General features: G+C 42.1%; 1 protein-coding gene across 6 annotated transcripts in view; it reads right to left on the bottom strand.

Moving 5' to 3' along the window:
* The window catches only part of TBCK (TBC1 domain containing kinase), a 186,769-nt gene that overhangs the window by 20,737 nt on the left and 146,270 nt on the right, over positions 1–19,762 (bottom strand). For 5 of the 6 annotated variants that reach the window (XR_002094296.2, XM_006269375.4, XM_059722137.1 and 2 more), the window contains one exon: positions 11,451–11,626. The exons of the other annotated variant lie outside the window; for it this stretch is intronic. Coding sequence is in view for 4 of the 5 variants with exons in the window: in XM_006269375.4 (XP_006269437.1) it covers positions 11,451–11,626 (176 nt within the window). In the remaining variant the exon portion in view is untranslated. The remainder of the gene's footprint in view (positions 1–11,450; positions 11,627–19,762) is intronic. 6 annotated transcript variants of the gene reach the window in all.

Below are 19,762 nucleotides of genomic sequence, written 5' to 3'. Positions count from 1 at the left end.
TGTGTCCAAGGCCTTTAAAAAGTAGGTGTCCTGCTTGGGAATCCAGGTGCATGTCCACTTTAAGTTCCCGGGGTGCCCACAGAAGTGGCACATGGGGAGCTGGAGCACCATAGCAGGGGTGTGCAAAACGGGCCCTATTTGATTCCGGATTCATTTGGATTCGATTAGTTGATTTGGATCACTGTCCCTGATTTGATTCGACTGAATCCAAATCTGAAGATTTGATGCCGATTTGGAGAATCAGCAATTTGGTTATAGACACAGCTTTAAATGTTTTTTCTACATACCTCAAGGTACCAGGCGTGGCTTGTGAACACTGCAACACTGGGGCAGATGGAGCATCCCACAGGAGTGGCGTGGGGCTCCCCAGCATGCTCAGCGGTGAACCTAGAAGTGGACCGGAAGTACTTTTCCCACTGACCACTTAGGGGGCTTGAACTGGCTCGGTGCAGTCTTGGGCTGGTAATGACACTTAGCTGATTTTTGCCTCAGGCCCAAGAATCAGCTGATTGTCAGCTCTAAGCACAGACCATACTGGAGCTGGCTGGAGTCCCTTATAGGGTCTAGGAGCCAGGTGACAGTCAGCTGACTGTCAGCCAGGATGGACCTGTGGGCACTCTTCTTTCAATCTGCCAGTGCAAGATTATAATCCTGGGGTTCCCCTGCACTGGCAAGTATTAATGGTGCAATTTAGATCTGATCTTCAGCCCCAGCAATTATGCTTCTGCATGTGTAGCATAGTAGGAAATGCAGTTTTTGGGATCAGGGATCAGTTCCCACTGTGCCAATGACATGAATGTGTGCCAGGGTCTTATGTTCAGGAACACATCATCTAGTCTCTTGTCAGCCTGACATCCTTTTAAAGGTTTAATTATATTTAAATAGCCATGACATTTTTGCATCCACAAACAACAGATACTTTGCCCTGGCTGCAGTTTAATATTTAGTACCTGGAACACAAAGCTTCTTGTACCAAAAAATTAAAGTACTGGCAACTGCCTGTGTGAAGTTTTGTGTCTGTTGGTCATTGATACAGTGCCAATCACTTCTATGAACTGAAGTTTTTTTTTTTTTTTACTACACCTTTTTAATCCCAAAATATAGATATTTGAATACAATGACAAACTTCTCACAGACAAGGTAAAAGCACATAAAAAGGATTAGAAGCCAAGTCCCTCAAAATCTATATCTGCATTTATATATTGAAAGGCAATACACATGACAGGTTCTAATATTTAAAGAGTTTAGAAGAAACTTTTTCAAAAGCCTCACTCAAGCCTGGTCAGCATGTCATATTTCTGCATTTAAGTCCATTAGTCTTACTGTTCAGAAATGGTCTAAAAACCTAATGCTGAGTTCTTTTTAAAAAAGGTGAGCATTGTCTAACAATGGAGGCCTGAACTTGCTCAAAACTGAAAATGAAGTTAAAGAGTTCATGTAATCTATAACTGACTTATTAAAACTTTCACAGGCACCTCTCTTCTCTTGCATACGAACATGGCAAGACTTTTTTTTTTTTTTTAAATGTATAGCAGTCGATTTGCTGGGTGGAAAATACTGCAAACAAATATCAGTACCAGGTATTCTGATGATTAGTCACTCAATTATACTTAGAGAAGGCTAGTAAATTCCAGGATTTAATTAAAATGAGTTGGCTTCGAAGGCATTAAGATTAATCTACTTAGACTAAAACTAGCATAATTTTAAAAAATGTGATTAAGTGTGAGCAGATGAAGCTTGATGATTGTCATTATGATGTGGTGGGAAAGTACAGCAAAACAAAAATTTCTGAAAGATTAATGAGAGAAATCTCACTAATTACCATAGGTCATTTGCCTCTAATTGGAAGGCAAAAAAAAAAAAAAAAAAAAGACTTCCCCAAGAAAGGTACAAAAAGGCTCTGATTTATAGCTCTAATTGGATACATTACTGCTACATAGTACAATTTTTAAAAAAAAATAGGAGAGCTTTTCTTCAGAAGAACATGATTTTATTTATACTGAGCATGATAAGCTACTCAGTTCAAGTGCCCTAACCTTTTGACAGGGTAAATAAATTGACTTGTAGTTAGAGTAATGACATTAGTATCCAACTATGCAGGCTGACTATTTTTTGTCATTTGTATTCTTTCTAATCTTAAATGACCATCTTAACCATTCCATCACTAAGATAATTACAAAAGGCAGAGATTTTGTGCAACAGACTTAAAGAACATGGAGTACTTAGCTAGCTAACTTTCATAAAAGGAATGGAACATTGCCAGTATTTCTGCCAACATACTTAATGAAATGAGGCTTAGACAGAACTGCTGGCTTTCAACTGCAAACAGAGACACTACTTAGAATACATTACATTTTCATTAAAAAATCTTCTCTTGTAAAACTGTCTGGAAAAGGAACCGTTTCTAGACCTTGTGCTCAAAACATGTACTTCATTACAATACAGCTGTCCCTTCATTTTCAAGTACAGCTTAACATGCAAACCATGCTAAAGACCCTTTAAAATGGTACAAGCAGGACACCTGTTTAAATTCTTCAATTTATATTACTACATGGTTTCCCACCAAACTGCTTTAAAAGCAACTGGGCTTCTCTTTTTTTTTTTCCCCCTGTGGAAGTGTGAAGGTGTGAGAAAGGATACCACAGGTGGAGTAAAGTATTAAAATGAAATGGGATGGTATTTACTTGTTGGCACACTAATTAAAGTGGAGTTCACTTTTTAAAGAAATACCATTTTTACGTGAATCCAAGAGGAGATTCCCCACCCTCTCCCACAAATCAACATGGGCGGGGGGAAGTCTTATTTTGGATTCAAGTACCAACTGGAGCAGGTGGATGCTGAGTCTCTGGTACGGGGCCCAGAGCTGAAACCTTGTCTGCCCTGGGCTGGCTGAAGCCGTGTGGCAAGTGGCACACAACAGGGGGAGCACAGGGAAGACAGAACAGCGTGGGGGAGAGGGAAGGACAAGGGAGACCTGTGGGGAGGGCATATGAGAAAGACCTGCAGTATGTGCAAGGTTCAGGTGTGTGGGGGAGATTGAATCCAGTCAGTCCTCCCTACCCACCCCCCTCTACCACTTAACTTCTGCCTCAGTTGTGGCTCCAACCAGGACCCCCACCTAACCTGGAGCTGGAACCATTGTTTTTGCCTCGCTGCCTGCACCAGAGCCAGAGATCCTGCAGAAGGTAATCAGGGTTGGGGAAGGGGCAAGTGGCTGAGGAGTGGGCAGAAGCTGGGGGAGGCAGGCAGCAAGGGAACAACTGGTTGGGGGGGGGGTAGGCAGACAGCAGGCATGGGAAGGCAAGGGGTTGGAAGTCTAGCCATCTGCCTCCCACCCCTACACTGCTTTTCCTGCTACAGTGGTCGTGGGGGATAAATTTAAGATTAACTCCCCCCTCCCCCCCAATAATTAGATTCTATACATGGAAAATTATGAGAAATTTATCATTTTCCATGCATAGAATCTAATTAGGGGGGTGGTTCATTTAAAATACAAAATAGTCTTGGATGCAGGTAAATATGGTAGTAATGCATAAAAGGAAGAACAACTGCATAACAATTTTTTGGTATGTTCACATGATCACAGCTGGAAATTGAGTGCCTCAAACCCACTGAAAGAATATGGGACACTATGACCATATCTATACAACAGTTTTATCAGCCCCAGCAACACTACCTCTAAACATGCTGCTTTACTCTGGGCAGAATGCCTCCTAAACCAAAAACCGTGCAGTCATTGCCAAAGAGGCAGGCTAATTGACATTGTTACTCAACAATTAACCTGCCTGCATGGTGTCAAGGATTTGTCTCTGCTGCTTTCTGTTTAGGAGGCAGCCCCATCAGTCGCAGGGTACATCACCATCTGGAATGGTTGGTTTACAGTACATCTAGCCCAGTGGTTCTCAAAGACTTTCTAGATTCAAGGTACCCCTTGGAAGACTTAAAATAGAGCAATACTTCTGTTGTAGAGAACTCAATGAAGATAACAAGTCACTATATTTTTGACACTATGAATTCTTATTTGAAATTTCTGGGTTCATCTTGCAAAACATGTGTAGGTGTTTGCATACCCAACAGTGCTAATATCACATGGCACCCCGTGGCACCCTTAAAAGGGGCTCTTGGCACCCTGAGTTGTGGTGGCACCCTTGTTGAGAATCACTTAGCTAGACGTCGCCTGTATGAGAGATTTTTAGATTTTCATTGGCATGTCTAGAACAGTGACAATTAGACAACATGCTGTATGGAAGTTCTGTGGGAGTGACTGGCATTCATAGATTCAGAGATAGTAGTGTCGGAAGGGACCTCGAAGGATCATCGTGTCCGACACCCTGCCCCAGGTAGACAAAGGACCGAGGTCAGACGACCCCAGTCAGGTGCCTATCTAGCCTCCTCTTGAAGACCTCCAAGTTAGGTGATTGCACCACCTCTCTTGGTAGCCCATTCCAGATTCTGGCCACCCTTACTACGAAAAATTTCTTCCTAATGTCTAACCTGAATCTACTCTCCACTAATTTGTACCCATTATTCCTAGTTACTCCTAGGGGTGCCCTGGTAAATAGCGCATCTCCAACTCTCTGTTGTCATCCCTTGATAAACTTATAGGCTTCTACAAGGTCTCCCCTCAGAGGTCTCTTGTGAAGGCTGAAGAGATCCAGATCTCTCAACCTCCCCCCATAGGGTTTTGTACAGAGGCCACTAATCATATGAGTGACCCTCCTCTGGACCCTCTCCAGATTCTCTGCATCCCTCTTGAAGTGCAATACTCCGAAACCAGACACAGTACTCCAACTGAGGCCTGACCAATGCCGCATAGATGGGGAGTATCACCTCCCTCGATCTGTTGGTCATGCATCTGCTAGTGAACGATAAGGTGCGACTGGCTTTGTTACATTGTCAACTCATGTTCATCTTGGAGTCAACTATGAATCCAAGATCCCTCTCAGCCACTGAGCTGCTGAGGAGGTTATCCACCAACCTATAGGTGTGCTGGGTACCTTGCCCTAAGTGGAGTACCTTGCATTTGTCTTAGTTGAACTGCATCCTGTTTTGTTCTGTCCATTGACCCAACCTGTCCAGATCGGCCTGTATCCACTCTCCGCCCTCCGGTGTGTTAACTTCGCCCCATAACTTGGGGTTATCTGTGAACTTGGACAGGGTGCTCTCCACACCCTTGTCCAAATCGCTGATGAAGATATTAAATAACATCGGTCCAAGGACCGACCTCTGCGGAACACCACTGCCCACCTCCTTCCAGGTCGAAAATGACCCATCCACCACCACTCTCTGGGTGCAGTCCTTAAGTCAGTTAGCCACCCACCTGACTCTAAGTCTCCATTCCACAGCCTGTTAGCTTCCTTATTAGAATAGGATGTGAAACAGTATTGAAGGCCTTCTTAAAGTCCAGGTAGATGACATCAGCCTCAGCTCCTGTGTCAAGGCAGTGTGTGACCCATAAAAAGCTACAAGGTTTGTCAGGCAGGATCTACCTGTGACAAACCTGTGCTGGTTTCCTTTCAGCATCATTTCCCCTGCTAGGCCTTCACAAATGCACTCTTTAATGATTTTTTCCAGCGTTTTCCCAAGGACAGAGGTAAGACTGACTGGCCTAAAGTTACCCAGATCATCCCTTCTCCCCTTCTTAAAAATGGGCACCATGTTGGCATGTGTCCAAGTAAAAGATCAACTCACCCAGTATGATATCTTACTGTCAATACAAGCACCCTTTCAAAGCTGGACCATTCATCATTTTTCAAAATCTTAAGTCTGCTATTTATCCATAGAGATGATAGAACCTATTAAGCAGCTCCTTCCCATACTACCCCATTCATTAATCTGTCTCAAAACTCCGACCTGAAAACATTATTCTTCATTATATAGAAATTGTTTTTTAGATATATAGGGAATAAAAGGAAGGCCCAGGGAGGAATAGGACCCCTGCTAAATGGGCAGAAACAATTGGTGACAGACAGGGGGGACAAGGCTGAACTCCTCAACGAGTTCTTTGCCTCAGTGTTCCTAAGTGAGGGGCACGACAAGTCTCTCACTGGGGTTGTAGAGAGGCAGCAGCAAGGTGCCAGACTTCCATGTGTAGACCCTGAGATGGTGCAGAGTCACTTGGAAGAACTGGATGCCTTTAAGTCAGCAGGCCCGGATGAGCTCCATCCGGGGGTGCTGAAGGCACTGGCCGACATCATTGCAGAGCCACTGGCGGGAATATTTGAACGCTCATGGCGCACAGGCCAAGTCCCGGAGGACTGGAAAAGGGCCAACGTGGTCCCCATTTTCAAAAAGGGGAGGAAGGAGGACCCGGGCAACTATAGGCCAGTCAGTCTCACCTCCATCCTTGGCAAAGTCTTTGAAAAAATTATCAAGGCTCACATTTGTGAGAGCCCGGCAGGACAAATTATGATGAGGGGAAATCAGCGTGGGTTCGTGGCAGGCAGATTGTGCCTGACCAATCTAGTTTCTTTTTATGACCAGGTTACGAAACGCCTGGACACAGAAGCTGAGGGGTGGATGTCGTATACTTAGACTTCAGGAAGGCCTTTGATATGGTATCCCACCCCATACTGGTGAACAAGTTAAGAGGCTGTGACTTGGATGACTACACAGTCCGGTGGGTGGTGAATTGGCTGGAGGGTCACACCCAGAGAGTCGTGGTGGATGGGTCGGTTTCAACCTGGAAGGGTGTGGGCAGTGGGGTCCCGCAGGGTTCGGTCCTTGGACCGATACTCTTTAATGTCTTCATCAGTGACTTGGATGAGGGAGTCAAATGTACTCTGTCCAAGTTTGCAGATGACACAAAGCTATGGGGGGATGTAGACACGCCGGAGGGCAGGGAACAGCTGCAGGCAGACCTGGATAAGTTGGACAAGTGGGCAGAAAACAACAGAATGCAGTTCAACAAGGAGAAAAGCAAAGTGCTGCACCTAGGGAGGAAAAATGTCCAGCACACCTACAGCCTAGGGAATGACCTGCTGGGTGGCACAGAGGTGGAAAGGGATCTTGGAGTCCTAGTGGACTCCAAGATGAACATGAGTCGGCAGTATGACGAAGCCATCAAAAAAGCCAATGGCACTTTATCGTGCATCAGCAGATGCATGACGAATAGGTCCAAGGAAGTGATACTTCCCCTGTATAGGGCACTGGTCAGACCACAGTTGGAGTACTGCGTACAATTCTGGACGCCGCAATTCAAGAGGGATGCGGATAACCTGGAGAGGGTCCAGAGAAGGGCCACTCGTATGGTTAAGGGCCTGCAGACCAAGCCCTACGAGGAGAGACTAGAGAAACTGGATCTTTTCAGCCTCCGCAAGAGAAGGTTGAGAGGCGACCTTGTGGCTGCCTATAAGTTCATCATGGGGGCACAGAAGGGTATTGGTGAGTATTTATTCACCAAGGTGCCCCCGGGGGTTACAAGAAATAATGGCCACAAGCTAGCAGAGAGCAGATTTAGATTGGACATTAGGAAGAACTTCTTCACAGTTCAAGTGGCCAGGGTCTGGAACGGGCTCCCAAGGGAGGTGGTGCTCTCCCCTACCCTGGGGGTCTTAAAGAGGAGGTTAGATGAACATCTAGCTGGGGTCATCTAGACCCAGCACTCTTTCCTGCTTATGCAGGGGGTCGGACTCGATGATCTATTGAGGTCCCTTCCGACCCTAACATCTATGAATCTATGAATTATCATCAGTAGAAACTGGACTACACTGTTGCTTCTAATTTATGATTCGTCTCTGGCAAGTTTGCCAGTAACAAAATTACTTAAATTCTGTTGAGAACTCTGCAATGTAGACAAGGACTTGCCCTTAACATCACATATTGTTTCATGGCAGACAAATGGTGTCAGCCTACCTAGCTAATAATGAAGTCTTGAGAAAGCTATATAGACATTTAAAAATACTGTTTTCACAACTGACATACAGTAAACAAATTGTTGTACATAAGCAATAGAAATACCTGTAGAAATAAATGTATTATAAGCATTTTATATTGCCTGTGCTCCTATTGGGCTCCTTTGGTTACTGGAGAGCCAAATTAGACAGACCAACAGAATTTCACTTACATATTTAAACTTACTATTGAACATAGTATTAGAGATTTCTAGGTGATATAAAAGAACCTTTTACAGGTTTGATTCTCATTTCTTCTTATTTGGCAGGTACACTCCTGTTCATAAGGTAATTAATCTCCCACAAAATAGTTTAGGAACATGATAAAGAATAGTGAAGACCAAATTAAAAGACTTCCTTACTTTGACCTTTTCTATGAATAAAATTTAAAATCAATCTAAATTCCAAGAGGAAAGTAAGACACTGAACTCTAGATAATGAACAAACTTTTCAGGTATCTGAGCCTGCAACTAGCTGGAAACCTCAACTGATGCATGAGGTTAAACAAACAAAAGGGAAAAATATTACACCAGCTTGGAGCTTTGACTAATTTTGTTTTATCAGTACTGCAGATCATGTGGCTGGTTCAAGCGTTGGCATATTTCCAGAGACTGACAATATCGTTTGTAACAATGACTTATGTGTTTTGCTAACATACACTGTAAATTAAAATGCTCTCCAAATTCTACCTTATGTCTTGCAGTAAACAGCATATCTAAATACAGAAAAAAATCTTTTAGTACTGCTTCTTGACAGACTTGCAATTCCTCTTAAAACAGGATTTATCAAGATGTAAATCACCAAATAATTTGGTTAAGAAGAAATTTATAAAAATTAAGGCATCTGATAAGAGCTCAGTAGAAAAACCATCCAGGGTACATAAGAAGACCTAATAGTTAATACTGATCCGCTGCTGGATGGAAATTTTGGTTTTGGTTAAACAAACACAAGATACTTTCCAACAAGCCTGCTCTAGGCTTCCATACTTACTTATGTAACAGACTGAAACAGAAAGGATACTCACCTGTAGGGGGCGTGTCCCATGGTGAGCCAAAAGTAGGCTGAGCCTGGGAGATTTTTTTTGCCCCCTTGAGGACACCAGAACAAAAGGCTTGGAGCAATTCTGCCTTCAGGCCCTGGAAACAGTGTCTCTTCAGAGCCCCAGAGCTCTGTGGCCAGGAGGGGCGACCACCAGGGTCTAGTACAGAAGGGTGGCCCAAACTACAGTGAGGAGACTGTAGGGATCTCGCTGGGGGGCCACAGCAGTGAGTGAGGGAAGCAGGTGAATCATCAACAGGATCCGGGGAGGTGATACTTCCCCTCTATGCAGTACTGGTGAGGCTGCAGCTGGAATACTGCATCCAGTTTTGGGCGCCATACTTCAAGAGGGATGTGGATAACCTTGAGAGGGTCCAGAGGAGGGCCACTCGTATGGTTAAGGGCTTGCAGGTAAGGCCCTATGAGGAGAGATTGAGGGACCTGGATCTCTTCAGCCTTCATAAGAGAAGGATGAGAGGTGATCTTGTGGCCATCTACAATTTCATTGCAGGGGACAGCAAGGGATAGGGAAGCACCCGGGGCTGGGAGTTGGTGAGTAGGCACAGCCCTCTCCTCTTGTAGTGGACTCTCATGTGCGGGGCCTTGAGTGAGTTAGCTTCCAGGAAAGTAGACCCACTAGCCCTGTCTGAGGGGCAGAAAGTGATGTCATGGGGAGGAGGTTGTTTATGTATTACAGGAGGTTGAGCAAGGACACCAGACGTCAGCAGGTGTAGAGCCCCAGGGCCATTGAGGGAGCTCCCACTGCACCCACACCTGACTGATTACTCTTGCCTGAACTAAGGTGATGTCAAGACAACAGTAGTCAACCAAAAGACTTATTTTGGGTGTCTACATCAGACCTACCAGGTCTGTATAATTTTTAACAAAAATTGGGGTGTTTGTGTTTTGGTTCTTTTGGGTTTTGATGCATGTAAGGTTGCCTTGCTGTATGGGGAATGGACCTACTGTTGCTCCACTGGGGGTGTGATCACCTACCTATACGTGTACGTAAGTTGTTACACAGTTATATATATATATTTATAAGCACTGAGTTCCTTAGTTTTATCCCATGTTAATTGAGTTACGAATTAAACCTCAGAATAGAAAGCAATGTATATATAAAAGTGTAAATATATGCATGTAAATATCATAATATAAATTAATATGTACATAATAACTATTGTAAAGAGCTACCTATTCTGTCAGAGTGCTGCTACAAGAGGTATCCCCATACTGGGATCCTCCTGAGGTTCCTTGTTAGCCCAAAGGAACCAAAAGGACAGGTCTAGCTGCCACAAATTGCCACTGGCAGTGGTTATGACCCCGCAGTGGGGTGTTACACTTAAAACAAACCTCAGTAAATTTTATAGAAATTTGAAGTCCAAAGCTCTTCTCTCAAATGCATATACTCCGTACATCCTACATAGAACAAATAGATACTTGTAAAATACATTAATTCTGTACATGTCTCAACTACTGTAAAATGGTTATTAATTTATGACCAGCCGTACTATCATGAGCCATAGTTTGCTGGCATTACATAAATAGGAACTTATGATCAGGGTGACATTATATCTTGTCACACACCAAAATTAGGGAATTAGCTCCTTCAAAAGGTTGTAGCCTGTATGGACTTTGTTCTTTTGAAAGAAGCAATTTTAAAAAATGGCTCAAGTGTAATTAACTACATTTTGAAAAACGCATTATGAGATGAAGCTACATCCAATAATATCTTGTGATTTATGGACAACATGGCACCAGGTTGGAGCTCATCTGGAAAAAACTCATGTGACTGTGAAATGGAAAGAAACCCAACAAAAATACCTGAAGTTATGCTGCATGGAAAAACAAGTTTGAATGACAATTTAAAGAAAGATAGGATTTGTTCCTCAGCCATACCAAGGAAAAGGTAGCTTTCAGCCACCTTAGTGTGTCTTCTGATTGCACAAAAGCTCTGAGGTTGGGATGGCCTTCTTGCATAATTTAAAAATGGACCTCTAGGCACCTTAACTGGTGGCTGCTAAAATGCACCACCTGGGCAACCTTGTTTCAAATGGGATGGTATACTAGTCCTCTTTTCCATTTTTCTTTTATCCTCTCAGACTTCTGCAAAGTCCCACTTCCAAAACAACTCCCATCACAATGTTGGGAAAGGAAAAGGTCAGCCAGAAGCAACTGGCTGAAAGTCAGCTGTGTCAGCTTTACACTAATCCAACGTTTCATTACATCAGGATAGTCTACAAATGCCCTGAGATTTAAGGTCACCTGTGCTGAGCTAGTGCAAACTTAACTAACTGTAACAATTCTTTAGACAGAAAGAAAGAACAGATTTATGGGGAATTTATCTCCCTCTTTTCCACAGAGGAAGAGCTTCGATTATCAATGCTAAGTTTAGTAAATCTACTGTACATCTACAGTCATTTAGATTGTTTACCATTCTAGCACCACATTACTAGCAATCAAAATAAGCCAGGTCAGTCAAAAAAGGATTGAAAATATGGCCTTAGACATGAAGGATACTCTTCGCTGTTACGGATATCAACCACCAGCAGTTTTGGCTTGCTAGATTTGGCTTTTTTGGTAGGTGTTTTGAAATGGCTGGGTCCAGTCAGTTCACATAAATCAATCAGATCTTCTGCTGATATCCGTGGTGATACCTCTGCCTTCAGATCATCCAACTTGATAGGGTCCCTAGACTTTAAGACGGAAAAACAAAATAATCTTAAAAATGACTCAGCCAATCAGATACTTACGACATTCTCTGTAGATTCTTGATGGCTTTTTGAGAAACTGATCCAGGGATGTTTGTTTTGCTGCCCTCTTTTTCTCATTGTAAATTTCCCTGTAGTGCCATGTGAGGATCCAGGGGCGTAAGTAATAACATGGGTGTAAATAGCGGAGCACCGCAAGCACGAAATGCTGTAAGTCGAGGACTGGCTGTACTCTTAAACATCGTTGAGAGTGTGCCCTTCATAACTGTCTGATGAACAGCTAGTACAACGAATTTTGTCTGGTTTGTCCAAAGTACTGATTGTGCCTGAAATCCTCATCCCCACCACCCATTGTATGCAAGGTAAAGTGGCTGTAAATAGTCTGAATCTCACCCTCCACTGAACCTCACCAACCTCATCACCAGAAGCAGACTTCCTATGGTCCAAAACACACTGAATGAATCCAGACCAGGCCGAGACAAAAAATGTAAAACCTGCCAACATATCTTCACCACTCCCAAAATAACTATACCCCATAACAGAACCATCACCATTACTGGATCTTACACCTGCACCACCAGAAATGTAATACATCTCATCCAATGAACTACGTGCCCTGATAGAAAATATGTAGGAGAAACCGAACAGGAACTGTGTACCAGAATGAATACACACCAAAAATCTATCAAAGATAAAAATACCGAATTACCTGTGGGGGCACACTTCGCCCAAGAAAACTACTCTCTTTTCAATCTCTCAGTTCTAATACTCAAAGGGAATTTACAAAACACCTTCTGTAGATGAGCCTATAAACTTCACTTCATAAATCTACTGGATATAAAAAAAAAAAAATCATGGACTAAATAGACATTGGATTTATGGCACATTATAACCTGCCTGCTATCTGATAACCCAAGGTAACTTGTCTGCATTTTTACCAGCTACATGCTTCTATCACCAGTTCTACATTCTCCCTTCCCCCATCCTCCACCTGTCTCACACCTATTGTCTTCTATCCCTCTGATCCTTACTGCCAGGCACTTGCATTTTCACAGACCTGCATTTTGGCTTTTATTCTGCCCAGGAGAGTAGACAATTCACTAGCAGACTCTCTATATGCCTGAAGAAGGGTGTTTGTCCTTCACAAGCTTTTGGGCACAATTTTTCCAACTATTTAGTTGATCTAATAAAAGATAATCACATCTACCCAAAGAACCTTGTTAATTTATTTGCACTTGAGAATTTTCTCTGTGAATATCTTTACAAAACCCCAGCAAGTGTTAGTCTTATTTTCTGTCAATCAAACTTACAAACAAGGAACTGTAATATGACCATCACAAAAGATAGAATCATCTATTCTTCATTAATAACTTGGAGAATAAGATTTAGTGATACTTAGCAAATTTGGAGATGACACCAGGATGGGTGGGGTTGCAGATCCTTTGGAGAACAGGATTAGAATTCAGAATGACCTTGATAAAACTGGAAAAGTGGTCTGAAATTAATTTGAATGACATTCGATAGACAAGTGCATGGATGGGAGAATGACTAGTAAGGCTGCAGTACTGTAGAGAAGGACCTGGAGTCAGTGGACACAAGCTGAATGAGGAAACAGTGTGCTTTTATTACCAAGCTCCTCCCCCGCCAACCCTTTCTCCCTCCAAACAAAAACACAGACACAAAAGCATACTGGGCTATATTAGCAGGAATGCCATCTCCAAATCAAAGTAAATAGTCCAATCCTTACCATCTATTTGGCACCAGTGAGGCCTCACCTGGAGTTCTATGTCCAATTTTGAGAACCATGCTTCAAGAAAATTGTGTTCAAATTAGAGAGTTCAGAAGAGAGCAAAAGTGTAAAAAGGATTAGAAACATGATTTATGAGAAAAGGTCAGAAGAACTGGGCTTGTTATCATCTAGAGAAGACAAGACTGAGGGAGGGATTTAATAACAGTCTTCAAATACCTGAAGGGTAGTATAAAGAGGGTGGTGATGCACTTGTTTCCTTGTCTGCAGAGGATAGGACAAGGAGTAATGGTTTTAAATCAAGACCAAAAAGGTTGGATATTAGGAAGAACGCCCTCACTATGAAGCTAATTAAGCACTGAATAGATTACTTAAAAAGGTCATGGAATCTCCAGTCTTGGAAGCTGTTAACTGCAGGTTAGACAAACATTTGTCCAGAATAGCTTATATAGGGCTGATCCTGCCTTGAGCATGGGGTTGGACTAGATATCCTCATGAGGTTTCTTCCAGCCCTATTTTTCTATGATCTTCCAAAGATGAAGCCTGGTGGAATGTTTTCAATAAAATATTACTTATAATTGGAGTATTAGGTTTTGTATTTTTTTAAAAAAATTAATGATATTACAAGGTCTCTTCAATGCAGAAGAGCTAGCCTCACTCAATCCGCTCCATCCCACCAGAAAAAACATGAAAAAAAAGTGAACATGCCTCCCCAAGTCAAAAGAACTTCAGACTGTGTAAAAAATCTGAGGATTGCTAGCTTGAAAATTCCAGCTGATCTAGCAGTAGATAGTGAGACAGCTAAGGATCTAAATTAACAGAATGGTGCATGTTGTGGAGGCATAGTAGGGGTTGCTACTAAGCAGAGCCACCTTCCTCACTGTGCCAGGCCCAAAAACCTTGCTGCAGAAGTCTCCCCTGGGGAGCCTAGAGCTGGCTGTCCTGCTTCCCGAAGAATACCTGCAAGCCTGGGGTAACGCTGCCACCATCCAGGCACTGGTCTCTGTTAGGGCTCTGTGCAGCCTGAGGAACACAGATCCTGAAAACCTTGGGGTTGCTTGCCCACAGGTAATATTTCTGGGTGCCTCATTCATCCCAAAGCACCCCAAGCACAAACCTCAGGTAGGACTGGAAGAACATAAAACAGACAAGCTCCACTGTCCAATCTGGGGGCAAAAAGGCTTGCCTCTCTGCCTCCACAGTACCACGTAAAGGCATGCTGTAACCTGATACTTCTATTGATGGGGGGCTGGGGGGGGGGGGGGAAGAGAGGGAAGGAGGGTAGAACAAGAAAGTCAGAATATATTTTGAGCAAACATAATCAATCATAGTCTTATACAGTCTTGGACATAATCATCCTTTTAAAACATGTCTGGCCTAGACATAAATCCAAACTCCTGTCCAGTTTCCAAGTCTTTACTTATAGGAAGTCATCCAGACAGCAGCCTGGAAGCATGTTGCTTGTTGCTTTCAAAATGTCTGCCATCAGGAAGAGTATGTTCCCCCCTCCCCTTAGGAATTTATAGGGCCAGTTCACCTGATTGACCAGCCCGAACCAAAAAGATAGTGAGAGAGACAGATTCACCTGGAATGACCCAAGTGAGAGGCAGAGAGAGGGGGGATTTCTTCACACACAACATCTGTAACATCACCTCTGCACAGGACTGAACTGGCATGAGTTAGATTATTTTCACCACCAAGCATTCCTCACACAGCAAATCTTCTGTGGATAATAGGTCTCTATGAAGAAGTCTTGACACTTCCGTTTCAAGTGCTGTTACCCTTAACTTTTCAAAGAACCCATATCTAAGAAAACATTTTTCCCCCCACACTAAAACGCAGGTCACAGTTTGAGATGGCTTAATGCACCACTGACTTATGCTTTAATGTACTCTTTTGAGATCGTATGACTTCTTCTCTCTCCCCACAACAACTGCTGTCTCTGGCTAGTACTGAAATTCATAGGGAGCTGGTCTGCATAATATTCCAATGAATTAGTCAAGCATGCAGGTTGGCACCACTGAGCTCACTGTACTCTAAGTTTATCCCTGTAGTGGAGATTTGCCTACTAATACTGGGGCTGAATTTGGCTTTGTGCAACTGTTGTGCTCCTATTGTGCCCAAGGTCAAACAGGGGCAAAAGTTGTTTATAAAACTTTTGCGTGCACAGCTGTTTCTAATGACTTATTCTGGTTGGTCTGAAGACATGGCTTGCAAAATAGCAAATCAACACAACATTTTCCAAGATTGATAATCAAAACAGCAACCAAAAGACCTTCCAGAAGATGTTCAAAGGTAAAATTCAGCTGTACAAAACAAAGACTTGGTTGTGGTATGACATGGTATATCTCTGAAAACAGATCTTAATCAACCTATGTGCAGCCTCCATATATACCCTATGCTATGAAACAGGATATCAAAAAAGTCTAAATTATAGGCAGTGTCTACTACACTAAAGGGAAGATACTTAACCAATCAAACAAATATGACTGCTGGGTTTTATGATCTTCAGGATGAAGTAATTTTGAACTCTGTCACCACAACTCTGTCACCCTGTAGCCACAACAGGGAATTTCCTCCTCTATTTAGAACAGTACAGCATGCAATGGTTTGTGATAGCAAAGACATCTGCTTCCTAAATAATGCACTAATTATTTAACTAAAACTCATAAATACTCAAAATAAGATCCTTTTTGTAAATATAGTACAGTTGGGAACACACTGTCCAAATCATTTTTTCATCATATAGTTTAGTCTTAAAAGAAGTTTGAAGGAATTGGTGGGTTGAAGGGGAAGAGATAAAGACCAAGGTGGAGCTCTTTGGATAAAATTCAGATACAGAACATTATATCAGAAGCCCACCTCTGGGAACAATATAAAGCAGGAACTCTTACCGCCCAGAAAAGTGATGAGGGAGGAAGAAGATGAGAACGTGTGTGTGCACTTGCTGGGCTGAAGCAATTCACCCTCCCTCCATGAGACAACAGCATTTTCCTAAAGTAGTGCTATAACTCAACTGGGGAAGGATAAGTCTGCTGCGGTGCTGAAGGTTCAAAGTTCAAATCCAGAGAATGAGGTACAATGGGAGCATAGAAATTGGATTAACCATTTAAAAACAAACAAACAAACAAACAAACAAACACTTTTCTTTAAAATTACATACAAAACTACTTTAAAATAAAGTTTTAAGTTGTAAAATCAGACAGTTAGGCTGCTGACAGATGTGAAAAAAAATCCTGTGCATTACTGGAAGATGTAGCGCATTAGTTCAAGCCAGCTCCTCAGCAACTGTATGGATTGAGCACCTCAATGGGGCTTTTTAGCATTTTTATCTAGAGCTAATTCAATCAGCTCTTAGATAAATGTGCCAAAAAAGCCCTGTTGAAGCACTTGATCTATATAGACATTGGGTGAGCTGGGTCAAACTAAAATAATGCCTCTTCTGGGCATGCACTGGGCTCAGTGTGGGAGCATGTGAAGTTTAAAGTAAAGCATTATTTTTTGGGCTTTTTATGTGGGTAAGACACCATTAAGTAGGACATGCTAGAAGAGATTGTGCAAGCAGTCTTTACTTGGTCTCCATTGCATTCAAGAGTCTTTAAATTACCACATCCCGCTTTTACTTTGTTTAATTCACCACACAAAATCAATGCAACAGGGAAAGCATTAATGTGCACACAAATAAATATGCCATCTTCAAACTTTTCTAGTATAAATCATAATGACCAATTAAGTGGTTAAGATAGATACATTTGCTGTCCCCAAAAATAGAGAGGCAGTAAGTGTTCTATCTGTAAGAGACTCATTTTTGATTAATCACCAAGGCAATTTCAAGTCAACTAAAACAAAATCAAGATGGAAATATTCATCTGTAAAGTTGACAAATCATATTTATTATACCTTCTCTTCATTTTTGATCTAACATGCCCAGTTACTACTAGTACTGTATCAAAAGCCTATACTCTAGCACATCAGGTTTGTATATAACAAGTGTGGCCTTTAATCCACCCATAGCTCTGAAGGAAATAGAAGTGCTGAAACAATTCCTTCCTCTGAAACGATTTTTATTAGTCATTTCCTTCCTTCCTCCAAAACTTGTCCTAATGAGAACATGCTTTAAAAAGTAATATGTCTATCACCCATATGTAAAATGGCCTTTTTCACTATCTATACTGGTCTTTAATCAGCTCTATCTGATGTCTTCATTATTGCACATTCATGTGGGAAGATCATTATAGGGACTTTCTAATAAAAAAAAATGAGGAGAAGAATCCTGTACACGTGTTCAACTAGCTTTAGCAAGTGAGTTTGGAAAGTTCTGACTGAGGCAACCAGGCTTATTCAGCTTCTCTTCAGCCAATTCCTAGCTGCACTATTTGACTATATAGGCTTCTTTAATCACGTCTACTTTTCTCTAGGATTTTGTAATTTTGCAATACACTACAACTTTGATTTGCTTTTCATTCAATTTCATTTAGATTTCTCAATTGTTCAATGTTACCATTTTCACTCCTGTTTTTGTCCCCTCTCATTTCATGACTGAAGTTTTCATTTAGAGTTCAAACAGGCAAAGACCACTTAACATTGGGGGGGAACAATTTTAAGGAGGTAACATCATAGGAAATTGGGGCTGGAAAGAACCTCACAAGGTCCTTTAGTCCATCCTGCTGCTGAATGCAGGATCATTCCTGACTAGGTGATCACAGCCAAGTGTCTGGCCGACCTGCTCTTGAAAATTTCCAAGGATGGAGATTCTACAATTTCTTCATGTAACCTCCTCCCTTGCTGTTTTGACCCTTATGGTCAGAAAGTTCCTTTTAATCTACACCCTAATTCCCTTCACTGTCTCTTGATGCCATTGCTCCTATTTCTGGAGCCTACCGCTACAGAGAAAAGCCCATCTCCATCCTCTCTATCATCACCCTTCAGGTATTTAAAGACTTATCAAATCCCTCTTCAGTCTTCTTTTCTTCAGACCAAATAACCCTAGTCCTTTCAGACTTGCCCTGTAAGTCTTCCTTCCCAGGCATCTAATCATTTTTGCCACTCTGTGCTAGATTTCTTCCAAACTGTCTACATTCTTCTTGAAAGGTGGGGCCCAAATCTGATTTGCAAGCAACACTCTTGTTAACACAATCCAGGACACTGTTGGCTTTTTTTTTTTTTTTTTTTTGGTAACAAGAGTAAACTTTGACTTATATTCAGCTTATGGTCTCTTGCGACCACCAGATCCTTCTCTGTAGTACTTCAGGTTAGCCACTCACTTCCCAGTCTGTATTTGTCAACAGAACTATTCTGCCCCAAGTGCAAGATTTTGCATGTGTTCTTATCATATTTCAATTGATTGATTGATTTGATTCATTTTTCCTAGGATCCACAATGACTGGATTGATTGGCCTACCCACCTGAGTGTCTTCAATTTCACCCAGCTTGGTATCATCCATCAATTTTCTAAGTGTGCACTCCATCCCATCATCCAAATATTTAATCAAGATGTTGACCAATACCAAATCCAGGACAGACTCTCGGGGAACCCCACATGATACCTCCTCCTAGCTAGACAATGAGCCACAGATGACTACTTACTGAGCACAACGAACCAACCAGTTATGTACCCACGTAACAGTACTCTCATCTAGCCTACATTTCCTTAACTTGTTATTGACAATGTTGTGGGAGACTGTGTTAGAAACCTTGCTGAAGTGAAGGTATAACACATACACTGCTCTCCCTCCCATCTACAGAGGCTGTCATTTAATCATTGAAAGAAATCAGGTTGGTCAGACATGATTTGCTCTTGGAGAATCTATGCTGGCTGCTTCTGTTCACTTTGATCTCCTTTAGGTGCTTCACTATAGATTCCTTGAGGACCAGGAATTATCTTTCCAGGTATCAAGGTCAAGCTGACTGGTCTGTAGATTCCCAGAACCTCCTTCTTCCCTTTCTTAAAAGTGGGCATATATTTGCTGTTTTCTATGTCACCTGATGTCACCCGACCTCCATGAGTTCTCAAAGATAGCCAATGCCTTTGAAATTACCTCAGCCAATTTCTTCAGTACTGTAGGGTTCATCCCATCCAGCCCTGCCAAACTGAAAGCATCCTGTTTCTCTATGTAATTCCTAGCCCATTCTTCTAAGCTGTTTGTCTGCTTCCCTATCTTTGCTGCCAATTGCATTCATTATCTGGTAGCTGCCCTCATTTATGAAGCTTAAAGCAAAAAAGCATTAAATACTTCAGCTTTCTTTAAATCATGAGCAACTAGACTGCCTTCTGCATTCTGTAATGGACCTATGGTTTCTTTGGTCTTCCTCCTGAAATATTCGTAGAATCCCTTTTTATTCTCTTATATCCCTTGTCAGGTGCATCTCAAATA

The sequence above is a fragment of the Alligator mississippiensis genome, chromosome 2, assembly GCF_030867095.1.
Source record: "Alligator mississippiensis isolate rAllMis1 chromosome 2, rAllMis1, whole genome shotgun sequence".
Lineage (NCBI taxonomy): Eukaryota > Metazoa > Chordata > Crocodylia > Alligatoridae > Alligator > Alligator mississippiensis.
This window is presented reverse-complemented; position numbering and strand designations above follow the sequence as displayed.